General features: G+C 52.0%; 7 protein-coding genes across 7 annotated transcripts; 5 read left to right on the top strand and 2 right to left on the bottom strand.

Moving 5' to 3' along the window:
- Positions 1-237: 237 nt before the first annotated feature.
- PC9H_006957 (uncharacterized protein) lies at positions 238-990 on the bottom strand (the record flags this gene model as incomplete). Its single annotated transcript, XM_036776495.1, has 2 exons — positions 238-768; positions 832-990. 2 exons carry the CDS (start codon positions 988-990, stop codon positions 238-240), a joined length of 690 nt encoding a protein of 229 aa, XP_036632514.1.
- Positions 991-1,569: 579 nt separating this feature from the next.
- On the bottom strand, positions 1,570-4,182 carry LCC2_3 (laccase, multicopper oxidase, benzenediol:oxygen oxidorectuctase; the record flags this gene model as incomplete). The annotated part of the gene is made up of 20 exons (XM_036776494.1): positions 1,570-1,643; positions 1,697-1,749; positions 1,799-1,822; positions 1,879-2,030; positions 2,082-2,102; positions 2,161-2,291; positions 2,347-2,370; positions 2,430-2,648; positions 2,704-2,787; positions 2,837-2,860; positions 2,922-3,162; positions 3,213-3,241; positions 3,295-3,341; positions 3,398-3,455; positions 3,507-3,544; positions 3,596-3,644; positions 3,695-3,737; positions 3,786-3,854; positions 3,905-3,989; positions 4,046-4,182. 20 exons carry the CDS (start codon positions 4,180-4,182, stop codon positions 1,570-1,572), a joined length of 1,602 nt encoding a protein of 533 aa, XP_036632513.1.
- A 598-nt stretch (positions 4,183-4,780) lies between these two features.
- On the top strand, positions 4,781-5,049 carry PC9H_006955 (uncharacterized protein; the record flags this gene model as incomplete). The annotated part of the gene is made up of 2 exons (XM_036776493.1): positions 4,781-4,828; positions 4,882-5,049. 2 exons carry the CDS (start codon positions 4,781-4,783, stop codon positions 5,047-5,049), a joined length of 216 nt encoding a protein of 71 aa, XP_036632512.1.
- Positions 5,050-9,067: 4,018 nt separating this feature from the next.
- Positions 9,068-9,608, top strand: PC9H_006954 (uncharacterized protein; the record flags this gene model as incomplete). Its single annotated transcript, XM_036776492.1, has 3 exons — positions 9,068-9,263; positions 9,321-9,463; positions 9,519-9,608. The coding sequence occupies 3 exons, from the start codon at positions 9,068-9,070 to the stop codon at positions 9,606-9,608; spliced, it is 429 nt and encodes a 142-aa protein (XP_036632511.1).
- A 288-nt stretch (positions 9,609-9,896) lies between these two features.
- Positions 9,897-10,907, top strand: PC9H_006953 (uncharacterized protein; the record flags this gene model as incomplete). Its single annotated transcript, XM_036776491.1, has 5 exons — positions 9,897-10,413; positions 10,470-10,636; positions 10,700-10,714; positions 10,766-10,786; positions 10,860-10,907. 5 exons carry the CDS (start codon positions 9,897-9,899, stop codon positions 10,905-10,907), a joined length of 768 nt encoding a protein of 255 aa, XP_036632510.1.
- A 381-nt stretch (positions 10,908-11,288) lies between these two features.
- PC9H_006952 (uncharacterized protein) lies at positions 11,289-13,226 on the top strand (the record flags this gene model as incomplete). The annotated part of the gene is made up of 6 exons (XM_036776490.1): positions 11,289-11,472; positions 11,525-11,754; positions 11,869-11,962; positions 12,646-12,738; positions 12,816-13,103; positions 13,153-13,226. 6 exons carry the CDS (start codon positions 11,289-11,291, stop codon positions 13,224-13,226), a joined length of 963 nt encoding a protein of 320 aa, XP_036632509.1.
- A 414-nt stretch (positions 13,227-13,640) lies between these two features.
- Positions 13,641-14,381, top strand: PC9H_006951 (uncharacterized protein; the record flags this gene model as incomplete). The annotated part of the gene is made up of 5 exons (XM_036776489.1): positions 13,641-13,779; positions 13,837-14,057; positions 14,122-14,184; positions 14,239-14,283; positions 14,340-14,381. The coding sequence occupies 5 exons, from the start codon at positions 13,641-13,643 to the stop codon at positions 14,379-14,381; spliced, it is 510 nt and encodes a 169-aa protein (XP_036632508.1).
- Positions 14,382-14,510: the final 129 nt, after the last annotated feature.

Raw genomic sequence — 14,510 nt, 5'->3', positions numbered from 1 at the left:
GAGAATCGGTTCGGAGCACGAAATACCACAACTGGGAGTCTGACAACGTCGCTTCTTCTCGTGATCATACACCACCTCAACAAAGATACTAAGGATATGGAGGTAAACTACGTACGTGCATGATTGTTTTCGCGTGCGTAGGCTTGCTGCGAGACAGAAAGCGCTGAGGTCACTAATGCCACTTCAAGCATTTAGCATTCTAGCGTATGGATTGATATGGAAGCGAGCGCTGCATGTCTAGTAGACACCAGGTACCAGGCGGTAAGCCACTCTCGACGCGTAGTCATCCCACTCCCTCCCAAAGTGACGCCTCAGCCTGTCGTCCTCCACTGTCATCCGTGCAGGGATCAAAACCCCGTTAATCATAACAACTTCCGCACACCAGATACAGCTCAGCACGGCGCCAACCGTGCTCCGTAAGCCACACTGATAAAGCCAATGATCCTTCGAGAACATCACCATCGTCACGCCGATGCGTGTCCCGCATGAGGCGATGTAGCCGGGATGTCGAACGAATGAGTAAGGCCCGCTGGTCACAAGTCGATGGGCCTGCTTGATATTCACTTCGAAGTCGTAGAGATCTTTCATCTCTGCGTAACACCATAGGCGGATACTAGCCGACAAAAGGGCCAAACCGCCACCAAGTATCATCGTCGTGGAGAGTGATGTGGGTGACTCCGAAGAGCTGCTGGAGGTGCGTGTTGTGCATATTCCCATCGAGAAAACAGAGCTCAAGATGTGCATGAGGCATGCAGAGCCGACGAAGATCTGCACCGTATAGTTCATCTCGGAAGTAAGATAAGATGGGCATATAATCGGAACACTTCGCACCTTGAGGAACATAAGACGGGTTAAAAGGAACCTCTCAACCCATGTGTTGATAAGGAGTTCGCTTCGATTGACTCGTCGATTGGGTGGTGTCGCCGTCACATAGTAAGACAATCCAGTAGCAAGAACCACCCAATTGCTAGCATTGAGAAAGGTGCCCATGATTGCGCGAAGTGCCAGCACAGAAGACCCATCACAATGCCCAACTTGAACAGCTTTATAACATAAGATAAGACACGGAAATAGCTCTTCATGATCAGTGAGCCTTTGGGAACCAATTGGCTCGGTCCGTCGCCTTGTGCTTTTCGGCTGACGAAGCCAAAACGAAGGTCGTCTTCATGAGTAACGGTTTGAGAGTTCAACGAAGTACTCTAAGAGTGACATATGCGTCGAGTTCGTCGACAACAGCGTGGAGCTTCGGCATGACATACTCATCAGACAGTGCAGCAGGGAAACGAAGAGTCCAACATAGTTCGGGCCGGGGAATATTACATCAGGAGGTCCACCTACTTCCGTACTTCCGAACCTTTTCATGGACACGAAGCAGAACTTCCTTCATGCTATTTTCTGTTCGGACTCGCTTCAGGGACGACAGAATCCGGGAATGAAGGTGAATGAACTGAGACGCCATTTGTCGGAGATGGGGTTGTTTATAATACAGATAAATTTATTGTATGAAACGAAAAGCTTTCGACATGATTTCCAATTGATTTAAGAAGTAAGAATAATCAGAGGCTGCTCTTAGGACGGAACGATACCTCCTTTGTCGTTGTCGCTCAAAGCGTTATAGATGGGGCACAAGTCGTCCCACGCGGCTGGAGAAATGCAGGTTAGCAGCAATACGGGCCGCAGGGGGAAGTATGCATACCAGGTGGGGCCGAAATGGATGTCACGTCTTCGGCGAAAACGACAGCAAGACCACTACGCGGCGTTTAGTATCAAGTACGAGCTGGTAAAGATCACCACTTACATTTCGAGATGCCAATCAATGTGACTGGGTGGGGGGACTGTTAGCATTTGCATATCGTATACATTGGGTGGAATGCTCACCAGTGGAGGAACCACGGGCCTGGGTTGTCGGTCACGAAGCGAATAGTGACGTTATCGTTCGCGCCAGTGCCAGTGTTGACGACGTCGCGGCGCGCAGGAGTGTCAAAGTTGTACGTCGTAGAACCGGCACTCCTGATAACGTCGAAAGTGTGCTACACGAAGTCGATTAGCCAAATGGAAGTCCCAGTGGCTGCATCACTCACGCCGTGAAGATGGAATGGATGCTAGTCGCATACATCGAGTATTAGCAAATAGACGGTTGCGGAGCGGGGTGGAACTTACGGGTCCCCCAACAGCCAGCGCAGGCATCGAGATTTCGACAACTTTGTTGGCCTCCAGCTCGTAAATGCTACCAGAAGGAAGAAGCGAGGCAGCAGTTGACGCTCCTGAAAGAATTTGGAGAAGGACAGGGGCTTCAGGAGTATCATCAGTGATTCCCTTCGCTGGCATCATTCAAGTTGCACTCACCAGTCGGTGGAAGGAAAGGAACACCTATGGGCCTTGATATAAACACAATCATTCAAAACGAAAATAAGTCAGATGTTGCGTACCGTTGATAGTTAATTCGAAGGTAGTGAAGTCGAAGGCCATAGCGAGATTGATGTTGATATCTGCTCCACCAGGCACAGGTGGGCCAGGAGCGCCAGGATTCTCAAGCGGAACAAGGTTGGTCTCCAGCAACGGGGTGCTCGTCGACGATGTTGTGGTGGGGTCATCCTCAGTGGCACCAGCATATCGAAGAATGGCGGAATTGATACCACCAACGAAGCCTAACGCGATGAGGAGTCAGCGAAAGACGCAAGTGCCACTTGTCGATTGCTATACCAGTTGATCCCAAGTTAGGGTTCGCGCGAATCCAGTAGTTGTCAACGGCTTGATTAGCAGTCAAGACAAAGGAGTAGCGTTGGCCTTGACTACGCTTAGCACTGGTTTCAATGAAAGGGTAAGTGCGACTCACCAGCGAAGATCTGAATACTATCCACTATGATATCGACGGCCATCGATCAGCGGAGTGCGAGAGTGAGGCCATAGAAAGGACAAACCGGTGATGGGTACAATGTTGACAGCATCTGCTTCAATGACGAGCAAAGAGTGACCGTCGATCGAGAACGTGAAATTGGGGTCACAAGACATTGAGACAAGTCTGAAACGATAGCGCTTGTTGCTTTCGACGTTGATGATAGCCAAAGGGGAAGTAGGGCCCCCGGCGTAACGACCTTTACCATTGATGAGGGTACTATCTGGGGTGGGGATCGCCGCGTTTTGAGGGGCCACGATATGGTACTAAGGAGAACATCAGAAGATGTTGGCGGGCCTCGCAAAAGACGACGTACCCAATCCTCAAGCGTAATGACCGTGTCAGCTGCGAAAACCTGAGTAAAGTGCAGTTGATGACGAGATAAGTTCGGAGCTCACCGTTGTCAATGTCATATAAACTTAAGTGCGGATCCGAGGGATCGTATCTGCAGGCGAGTTAGCATCCAGACTACCTCTGTCATATAGATTTGACATTGCTTACACCACAAATGGCCCTCTGAGGCCGTCGCAATATTGGGTGGAAAGATGCGAGTGATACCCTGCGGAAGTGGTCAGACGATGCAGAAAGGATATCAAGATGATCAACTTACAAAACGTTCCAGCTTGGTCCGGGACATTGAAATTGTACCTACGGATACTGGGTTTAATCAAGGACGGCAATGAAGCCAGTGAGACCTACAGGAAACTATCCCCAGAGGCGACGGGGCATTGGGTCACGAAAGCGGGGCCTACGAAATGCCGTTAGCGAGGGATGATAAACGCGCAGTGATGAACCTACCATCTGCCCACGAAGATCCGGCTTGGAAGAAACCGTGCCAATGCTGCGAAGGCGATAAATGTTTATCCAGAATATCCACAGATGTACGTACGATACTAGTCGTCTTCAACATAGTCGTGTCTGACAGTTGATTAACAACATTCAGCTGGAAGTTATCGCCCTACGTGGGGTGAGCGAAAGATCGGCTCCAACGAGGCGAACAAGAGTTACCTTGTTTCCTTGAACGAGAACGCCAGGAATAGATGCTGTCGCAGGCGTCGGATCTGTGGCGGGCACTGAGCGAGCGACAACAGCCCTATATCACGGAATTAGGACTGAGGTCTTCAAAACACTTGGAGTAAAGAGACTTACGAACGAGCGAAACCATCAGGAGAGACGTCCTCGTTGACGATATACATGTTGCCAGCGGGCCCAATGGCAGCATGAGCCCCATGCAAAAGATGAAGGGCCAAGGTAAGCGTAGCAAGAATCCGTGCGCCTGGAAACATCGTTGGTAGGTGTAGCAGTACGCGCTGGATGAGGTGTTAAGCAACTGGAAGTCGATGCTGTTTGCAATCGTCAGTACAGGTCTTAAATATATCTATAAGTCGATACGCATGAGAACGAAGCCGAATGGATTAGGAAGCTTCGGTTAGGCGTACCTCATCTCGAGTATCTTGAAACGAATCGGGCGGTGTTGTTAGAAATCTGTTTGTCATGAGGGAGCGATGATCGTCTGCGAGGGAGTGCAGTGCCTGGATGTATTCGGGGATACGAAGAAGACTCCGTGAACAATGGAAGGCTACTAGAGCGAAATAGACTCAAAGTGCTTCTTTTCATGGCGTTGGTATGGATATCCGGCGGACACAGGAAGGCGTAACCCTGATATCTTGTGTTTGCGTGATGGATGCAGATCTATGCCGAAAAGTAATAGCTAAAACGGGGACTCCGAAGTTCGGTACTGCGGAGGGCGGGGGGGAATGATGCATTAATGTGCGGAGTCTTTAGAATCCAGAAATGACAAACGCATCGAGGAGGAACTGCATATAAGCTGTGTGAAATCAATTCAAACCCCAAAGCACAACCCACGCACTTTTACCTGCAAACATGTTTAAGTCACTTTTCATCACCATCTGCGCCATCGCTGCCTTCGTCGTAAGTCGAGAAGGCCATGCTTCGTCGCTACACTAACGCCGATATTGATGCAGGGCGCCCAAGATGCTCCCGTGTTTACGGCAAAGCGAGTGGTCAACAAGGTCGTCAATGAAGCGCCGTTCCTCACGGTTTCGACGGAATTCGTTACCTGGACCCAGAGTCCTAGTATCACTGAGTCGGATGTCTCTACGACCTCCGCAACCGTGTCTATAGGCTTTTGAACGGTGAGAAATTTATTTCGCACGGCATATTGGTGAAGGAGTTACTCACCTGAGTTATGTAGACATGAAGGGGAGACAAGCTAGTACGAGCCCAAGCATCGGTCTGCCCCGCTAGGGCTTGCAAGCGTTCCTCTTCTGTTTAAACTTGTAATACATAAATTGGAATCTATGATATAATCTCTTACGCCGCGCATTGCAATCAGCCAAGCCCCCACCATGAGAAATAATGAGACCGCTTACTGAATTATTCTCGTACGACTCGGGCGTCTTTAGACGACTTGTTAACCTTTGATGGCTTGTTTTGTGAGCTGATACGCAGTACTGAGCCATAGCAAGTTAACTCATGCAGATTCTAAAAACAGCAGAAATGGACTACGATTCGAACTCTCTTGTCACCCGGAAGGTGCTGCTTAGGTGCCCGTTGATCATGACCCTTGTTTCAGCCTGTCCATACAGGGTCTTGACCGTATTTATGAATCTGTTTGGGACGTTGAACTTTTTCAGTGTCCTCCACAGATAGTCATGTTCAATCTTATCGTACGCCTTCTCTTGGTCAAGGGCAATGATTGTGCCGTTTACTTCTTTCGCTTCAGAGTGGCTTATGACCATTTTTATCAGGTTCGTTTGGTCCGCAATCTTCCTTCCTTTGACGAATCCTGCCTGGCTTTCATGTAGGAGGTACCCCGTCACCACTGCTAGTCTTATGGACAAGGTTTTCGTCAGGATCTTATAGTCTGTGTTTAGGAGGGTAACCGGCCTGTAGTTCGCGATGTCGTCCTTATTTCCCTTCTTGTATATGGGGCACATCCACCCTTCTGCGAACTTCGATCCCTCTAGCAGTCCATGTTCCTCTATGTCGTTGAATGTCTCTGTCAGGATCTTTATGATTGTTGGTGTCTGGTCTCCGTTCCGTGCCTCACCCCGGTCCTTCCTTTCATCCGTCAAAGCCTGAAAATCGGTGCATCAACGCTGTTAGTTCACTTGATGCCGGTATTCTCGCAAATATCGAGATATTGGCAAACTACCAAGTGAAGTGAACACCGCGCTAGCGCTAGTGCAAATGGGTCAGTGTCAGACCAACAGATGACTATTTTTCTCTTTGTCCGCTGAGACGGAGAAAGGTTACAGATTTGGAGCAATTTGGAGAAATTGGGCCTGGTTCATGAGAAACAATCAGTTACATCAGTTGGTTGTCGTCGGTCGAGAGCGACAGTCGGCAGATGTAACTGGCCTCAGGAACTTGGACAAGGCGCTAAATTCTTCTCAATCAGATAAACCGTGGGAACATCACTTGAAGGCTGCGCGTTTCGTCTTCAAGTCTCGGTGGGGACACTTCTCCGTATTCCTCACTCGGGCCTGCAGAAGGACACTCGGATGGAGGTTCCTTAGACGAGACATTTACGACGACCCTTTTGTACGTCAATGACTCGGAATTCTGATCATGCCATTTTCTAATCAGCTGGCTACAGTTTAATTATTCGACTGGGCCAACGGCATGCTACCACATCCCACTTGGAGTTATGTTACAAGTTACAAACCCATATGAGAAACGGTCTCGATGCCAAGTAGGCACAGCGAATGTACAGGTTGAGGGAAGTCACTGTATTCAGCGCCGGATTACTCAGAGGTTGTTAGCAACTCGCGTCTGGTTTGTGTTGAGTGATGGGAAATTTTGGCAAATTGATGCAAGCACTGTGACGGTACGCTTCGGGCGCTGTGCTAAGGATAACGGCGAGGTATCGTTGAGTCGAATGACTGCGCCGTACCTAGCTTGGCCCCTCGGTTAACGATGACCGCCATCGAGAGAGATCTGGCCTCCGGAGCATGCGAACTACACGAGTCCGCTTGTCGGTCTGACTGGATCAGACTTCTGATTTGCTAACAAATGTTGTCTCCGTGCGGGGATACAGTGAGAGTCGGTGAGTCTTTGAGTCCCGACATCCTCTACTGTGGAGCGGCACTTTTGCGCCACATGCTCACTTGTTTTATTGACATCAGAATGAGCTTCGGCCTCCTGCCTCGACAATGAACGGCATCGTCACATGAGGAGCCAACAGCCAAAAAGACGCGCCAAGGTACTCTCAGCTAAGCCGTTTGCTTCCGGGAAGTATTCAGTAGGTTCGCCTTGGGTCCCCTCCTTGTCCCCGCCCATCATATTGCGCTTAGTAGAATCAGCTTTGACATAAGCCGTGCCAGGTCCTTCTGCTTCGTAAGTCTCGAACATCACTGATTCATCCTCCGAAGACCTGCGTCATCAAATTCACGAAAACTGAGCGAGACGCCACCGAGAGCCACAGGCTCGACATCGCGATATGACGCGTCATGAGGGCATTGTCTCCGCGTTCTGTGTCCGTGTTTCCTCTTGTACCGACCCATAGTACGTCTTTCGCTGAAACTCCCGCGGATCCGGTATAGATATTGAAGGGCTTTCCTCACAGATGACCATCCCTGAGACAAAAAGAAAGAAATGTACCGTGCATGAGATTAGTCGGACTATCTCACATACGAGTTCTACTCCGAGCTAAGGTACCACTGTATCATCTTATCCGGGAACAAGCGTTGAGTACTGAGTCAGTATCACCATCAAATGAGAGCGTAGTCAGATACGAGGTATCGAGTAGGTGGTTGGTGACCCCCCAGTCGCTTGCAACAAGGTTCGCGCACATACTCATGCCCATCTACCCCAAACTGTCGAAGCTAACACTGTCCTTGACGTCGCATAAGCTCGACGAAAGGATCTATGTATAGACTGCGCAGTAGCTGTACACTTCCGATGCATGCCAACCATCAATCATGTCGGACCCCGGTGAGCGGTACCAACATTTTGTCTAAGCTGATGCTACGTTGACGATCATCGCACAGGACACCCAAAGCCGCAATATTGGCGCATCTCTTCTTTTCAACGCAATGACGGCATCGGATTATCTATTTACCCACAACATGGGCTATGCGACATGTGTGCAGTGTCGGTATGTACATTTTCAACGCTCGTGGGGTCGTTTTTACTTTGCTTAGAGGGTTGGCTGTGTCGATGCACATGCACGCTGCATCCTCACATCTGCTGGAAGCGGGCACATTCATTCTACCTCCTTCTCTGAGGCACATCTCTCAGCGATACCCACGGCTGCTCGGAAGGCAAAGGACGATAGTCGGGTGGTGCCTGCAACATTCCAGTCCTCTTATCCTGACATTCGATCAACAACTTCGTTCGAGGAACGGGGTCAAAGTTTAAGGACCAACTCCATGGGCGACGATGTCAGCGAAGATGTGCACTCGTGGAGCGAAGATATGGACTCATGGTGAGAAGGCGTGCACTCGTGGAGCCATTACTTCTCAAACCCATAATGGTCATTCATAAGTAGTCGGCACATTCGACGCCGGCGGCTTGGAATAACACGTCCCTTGATGGCCATGTTCGGCGAGGAAATGTACGGGAGTCGGGATTGAGCTGAAAGACCATTCACTGATCATTGACTTGCTCTAGAACCCACGATTCGGCGATTGCACCTAATGGGTCAACGCGGTAGCGCCAGTGGTGCTTTGCACTCCATCCAGGCGACATCGAGAGTGATCCCAAGGTGCCGCAGGTGGACGAACACCCACCACAGACGACGAGAGCGAGGTAAACGGCAATGCACTTTGCACTTTGGTATAACAACAACTGACCAAACCAGCAGGACAATTCATTGAGACATTGAGACACGGCTAGACGTATCAGAGGGCTGCATCACCCCCAGAATTGTCTTGGCTACGCCAATTGCTGTTGCTTCCGATACTCGAGGCTTACGGCGCGCGCGCCCCGGTATTAAGCTTTCAACGTAGCCTCCTCCAACACCAACACCACAGCGCATGATACGCCCCACCCCGAGCACGGCATGTCCCTTCGAATTTGAAAAAAGAAAGATTCCTCGACCGCTGATGTAGTTCAACAGCACATTCATGTGCATATAAGTGAGAACGAAAGCGAACCTCTGCATGTGCAGAAGGCGTCTGCGATCGTCGCCTGTATATTAGCATCATGCTCGCTCGTTCAGTGCTACTGAGTCCCTCAGAACGCTCTACGCTCTTCGCCCATATCCTTCGCCTCGCACTAGCAAACGGGGCTCTTCTCTGCGCTGGTGCACAACGGCCGTCCGCGCCGTCGGGTTCGGTACAACAAGAGGCTTCCAGTTCGCCCAAACTCGCGGCAGGCGCTATAATAGGGATCGGCATCGGTCAGTCGGATGCGTCGAATGCGCCCCCATTTTCATAAACTCACTCAACTACTCAAGGCATCGCCGTATTTCTTACCGTCGTTGCTACGCTCGTCTTCCTGGTTGTTCGTCGGCGCCGGCGTAAGAGCAGAGACTATGCAATGATGCCCGAGTCGTCCGGACGTGGACGGACGAACCATATGCACGGTACTCGTCACTCGGTGGGGGCTGGTATACCCTTCTTCTCGTGCGAGTGATACTCACCGCGATCTCTAGCAGTCTCCCGTCGCAAGTGCGACCGGAGGCTTGGCCGCCATACGTCCTGTGCTTCTGTTGGGATCCAGCATTACCGGGGTCCCGCGGTAGTATACGCGCATACAGCACACGTCGCGGCCAATAGTTAAATCGTACTCACTCTCTGAGTCCTACATTATCACGAAACTAGTTGTAGATGTAGATATATACGTTTACTCCATGTGTACCTTCCGTCTTGTACTCTTAGCTCTGAGTCGCATGGATGATGGAACCAGCCCTCGTTCCCTATCGTCAATCTATTTTTCATAAAATATACCTACTGCCAGATGGATGAGTGCTCACCTCAGACAACACAAATGCAAATGCAACCAAGGTATACTTTGCGTTTTCATTACGCGCATGGCAGAGATAGTGAGGATGCCTAAGAATCACCACACCAAAGATGTCCTCACTGAGACCTGCCGCCGCGACATCGAGCTTCAACAGCAATTGGACGTTGCCCGGCCCCGATTTCGGCATCCAAGGCGCTGCACCGCAGTTGGAGAGTGCATATACAAATTGCAGACCTTGGCTCCAAGTCCACAATACAGCTCCACCAACCGGACAGCATTTCACGTTATATGTTTCCCCCCAAACAGTGATGCTGCCTGGGGCGGCGTACGTATAACTATCGCGGATTCGGCGAACCATTCGGATAACAGACCCACCATCATCCCCACCATTATCATGTTCACTCGATTTTCGGCGGCGGCAAGTCGCTCAGGACGCTCTACCCTATTCATCCGTGCATTGTATCTAGCGCTGGCACACGACGCCTTCCTCCGCGCTTCAGCACAGCCCTTCGGGGCACCCAACCGGAGCAGCATCGACAGGCCTTTCAGACTCGCCGTCGGAGCAATAATAGGAATTGTCGTCGGTCAGTCCCCCACCGCCTCGCAACTGCGTCCGCTCAGTCGACTGGATACGGTGTAGGCATCGTTGTATTCTGGGCCCTCGTTGGCTTCCTCATCTTCGTCATCATTCGTCGGCGACGGGCTCGTAGAAACGTCCCGTTGATGGCTTTCCCGGGCGGCGGGACAGGTTTCAATTCGGGCCCGTCAATGGCGCACACGAACCATATGCATGGCATGCACCACTCGGTGAGGACCTCATGTTTCTCGACACTCGTCACGCTGTTAACCTCCCTGGCACGCTTGCTTTAGACGGCCCCTCCTCCAGTAAGTTTTTATCATTTCTGTACCAGGATCACCCACCTCGACCTCTTACAGCCTCCAGACGGGAACGTAACCGTGAGTTTTTGCCGCCATACACCCCCTACAATGCCTGCATCCACGGACCACTAATCTGGACCACTACTTACAGGGTGCCAACTTCTCCAGTGGCCCGGCATACCAGCCCACCAACTACTAACGTCTCCCAAGAGCCCGTTTCCCGGGTCCTACATCCCCATCAGCTTAGCATACCAACGATTGTTTCTACTAGTGCTCGCTTCCTTGTAGTCGATTGCCACGAATTGCATTGCAGGAGCTCGAGCTTCGTATTTCGTATTTGGGAATGAACGATAGTGGACGTACGTGGACTTGGCGGTAGACGCTGGCGCGCCCGTCGCGTGCGCCCTGGAGCATGACGTCAGCATGGGCACCCGGATCCCTGCAGCGTCCTATTCTTATCGCTCTAAATATACGCCTGCGCATGTCATGGGCCATGTCAGGCTTACATATAAGCCGTCTTCTCCCATCAGCCCCACATACGCCTTTGAGGAGACAACCATCTTCGTTCGTGCTCACAGTGATGTTTTCCAAGAAAATAGATCTAAAGCCTTCAGCTTCAGCGTCGAGACAAGCCTTGCCTTTCCGTCTCTTCCTAGCGCTCGTCGTATCCCAGAATACCTTCCGAGCGGCTGCGCAAACCGTCGACAACGACGAGCGGAGCGGGTCGCATCTCAGCACGCGGGCAGCGTCTGGCATTCTTCTAGGTGGGCCTCTTCGTGGGATGCCGGGCATCCGCGAGCTAATCGACATCTTCAGCCATCCTCGGGCTGTGCTTCATCCTCGCGCTCGGCATGTGCTTCGCCATCCGCCGAAAGCGGCGGCAGCGCCTGGCATCGCCCGCCCCGCCCGTATACGTCTCCCCGGGATGGGGAGGGCCACCGCGCCCGCGGGTGGTGCTATCATCGCAGCTCTCCGCGCGCCACGGCGGCGCCGAGGACGATGTAGGTTCGCGATACTGGTACCAGGGGTTTAGGCCGCCTTCGATGGTGTGTATTTCGATGTACGAGCTCTGGATGGGACTGCGTATTCACCTCGCCTGGATCAGCCGGCTGCTACGCCGATCGCGCCTCCGCCTTATGGATACCCTCTGGTGAGTCGAGCTTTTCACCGTTGATAGCGCGGCATATTTAAGGGTTCCTCGTACTCGTCCCGGATCCGAAGACTCCGCCTCCTCCACCACCGGCGTACACGAAGGTAAGAGCATCGACCTGGCGACGTGGATATCGAGAGGAGCTGATATACGCTCTTGCTCTGATTCAAGGACGGCTATTCGAAATACGATGTCTAGGTCTTTCACCCGCACGCATGCACAACGAAAGAACTTCGCGGAAGCCAGTGTAGGACTCGGGGTAGATAGAGCGATGCTAGACACATTCACTGTCAATGTACCACACAACAAACGGGAGATAGATATTACACATACTTACAAGGAGTATATGCCGGCACCGCTTCCCAACCTACATCGGTTAAACCACTCGAAGGAAAGGCGACTGTTTCGAGGCGCGGACGCCTCCTACCACTGCACCGCTGGAGACATGCGACTTCGTGTGGGGAATGGAGACATCGTGCATGGGAAGCAGTCATCTGCTCTTCTACCCGGTCCTTCAACTCAGTTAAGCATCTATCTTCTCGTATAAAGCGGAAGGGGAAGCCAATACGCACGGCACGCACCATCATCATCACCCCGCTCCAAAATTTAGAGTTACCCTCGCACGCGTCACCGACCTCGGCGCACCGTCATCGCTGCACCAACGACGAGTATAAAATCATTCTTCCACATGCGATCCTCTAAACTCCTCCACACCAACCACCACTTATCAGTTGTCGTTATCACCGATCCGTCTAAATGACACTCTTATCGATATTGCTCCCGGTAGTCCTCGCGCTCTGTGTCGAGGCGCAGCGTCCTGTGACGGGACGCAGTCGGGGCAGGAGGATCGCGGGTGGAGTCATCGCAGGAATTGTCGTCGGTGCGTCAACTCCCCCAGAGATCGTGATCGATCTGTATTGCTATCGAACGACCAGCCCTGACACGATCGATTCACAGCCATCGTAGTGGGACTGCTCCTCTGCTGTCTCCTTGTGTGCTTGTGCGTACGGAGGCGGCGAAAAAGCCGCGCTGGGTCCACCGGTGCACCCATAGCGGGCGGTCCCATGGGAGGCGGCGGATTCTTTGGTAGGAAAGGCAGAAACGCGGGCGTGCAGCAACAACCCATGTACCAAGCCGGCCATGCCATCGGGGGTCTTGTGAGTGAACCTTCTTCGTCTTCCGGTAGTATTGGGTATCGAACTACGTCGCAGCACACCAATAACAATCAGAGCTACGGAGCGATGAGTGAACACATATGAAAGGCAGGACGTAGAGCTTACCGTCGAATCTTCAGCCTATTGGCCAACCACCGCAAGCCCACATGGCGGTAAGCTTGATCTCCGCCTAGCATCACAGCGGCGAAGCTGACTGAAATATTCAAAATCAGGGAAATAATGACCCAAATTTTGTTGGAGGATTCCGCGCTTAGTTTTCTTTGCCTTGCTCGAAGTTCGAACTTGGAAACGACATTCAGATTTGCTACATGTGCATAACACGAATAACATGAACAGAAACATACCATATACGATGTAACATACACGCATAGCCTTCACTGCGCGCCGGCTGATTCACGCGCAGCGAGCATGGCGATGCAATTCGGAGCAAACATCAAGCTTGGAGTCGAAGTCATGTCGAGAGGCGCTGCCACTGGAAACGTGACCGACGCGTGACCCGAATGATAAGCGTAACGTCGTGACGTAGGGGCTATTCCAGCCCCACAATCGAGTATATAGACCTCGACAGGCTGGCGGGCGATGCATCTACGATATCCTCAGTACCACTATGCCAAAATCCATAACCTCACCGTTCGGCCTCGCCTTTGCCCTCGCCTTGAGCGAGACGTTCCTATCGGCGAACGCGCAGTACTACTATCCTAGACGGCGAACTACAACGGGGCGCGTGATAGCGGGGATCGTCGTCGGTGAGCACCGTCTTCTCTTCAAGTGAAGTCATGACTTGACGGTATTTGGATCTATAGGGGTGGTAGCTGGGATACTGCTCTTCGTGCTGTTGTGTATGATGACACGCCGCCGTCGACGCGGGCTCGCCGTCATGCCGTTCGGTCGGCCAGGTCGGCAACAGAACACCCCTCTCCCGACGACGATGAACCACACCCAAGGGCCGTATCAGCCGCACGGCCCGTACCCGCCGCCCCCAGGCGCCCCAGGCGTTGGCTCGAATTACCAGCAATATCAGCCGGTGAGTAGCTTCAGTGTGTATATGTGAGATGGAGCCATGATATTCACTGGGATATACTTCGTAGCCTCATGGTGCGCCTGGTGGCCCCGATAAGGAGGTCGCCCCGCAGTACACTGAATTCGCTCCTGTGAGCCCCCCCCTTCTACGGGGTATTGAACAGCATGGCTAACTCTCGATGTAGCCCCCTGGCCCACCTCCTACCGCTCCTGCTGCAGCGCATACCACCGTAAGCCCTAGCATATACATCACGAGCTCCTCTATCGCTCATGATAATCATCTTAGGGAAAAGACGAGAGCTTCGTCGGTGGATTCCGTCACAGCTAAAGCGACTAGCACGACGTGCAAAGCGAGTTATGTTTCTTGAACTCACGACTGTATACGAGTACGCACCTGTATTACCCCGGACTCTGCGTTCTTGCTCCCCCCACGAATCACGATTCATATATCCGCTAC

Source organism: Pleurotus ostreatus (genome assembly GCF_014466165.1).
Source record: "Pleurotus ostreatus strain PC9 chromosome Unknown scaffold_4, whole genome shotgun sequence".
Taxonomy (NCBI): Eukaryota; Fungi; Basidiomycota; class Agaricomycetes; order Agaricales; family Pleurotaceae; genus Pleurotus; species Pleurotus ostreatus.
Note: the sequence above shows the minus strand (reverse complement) of the source record. Positions and strands in the feature narration are given on the sequence as shown.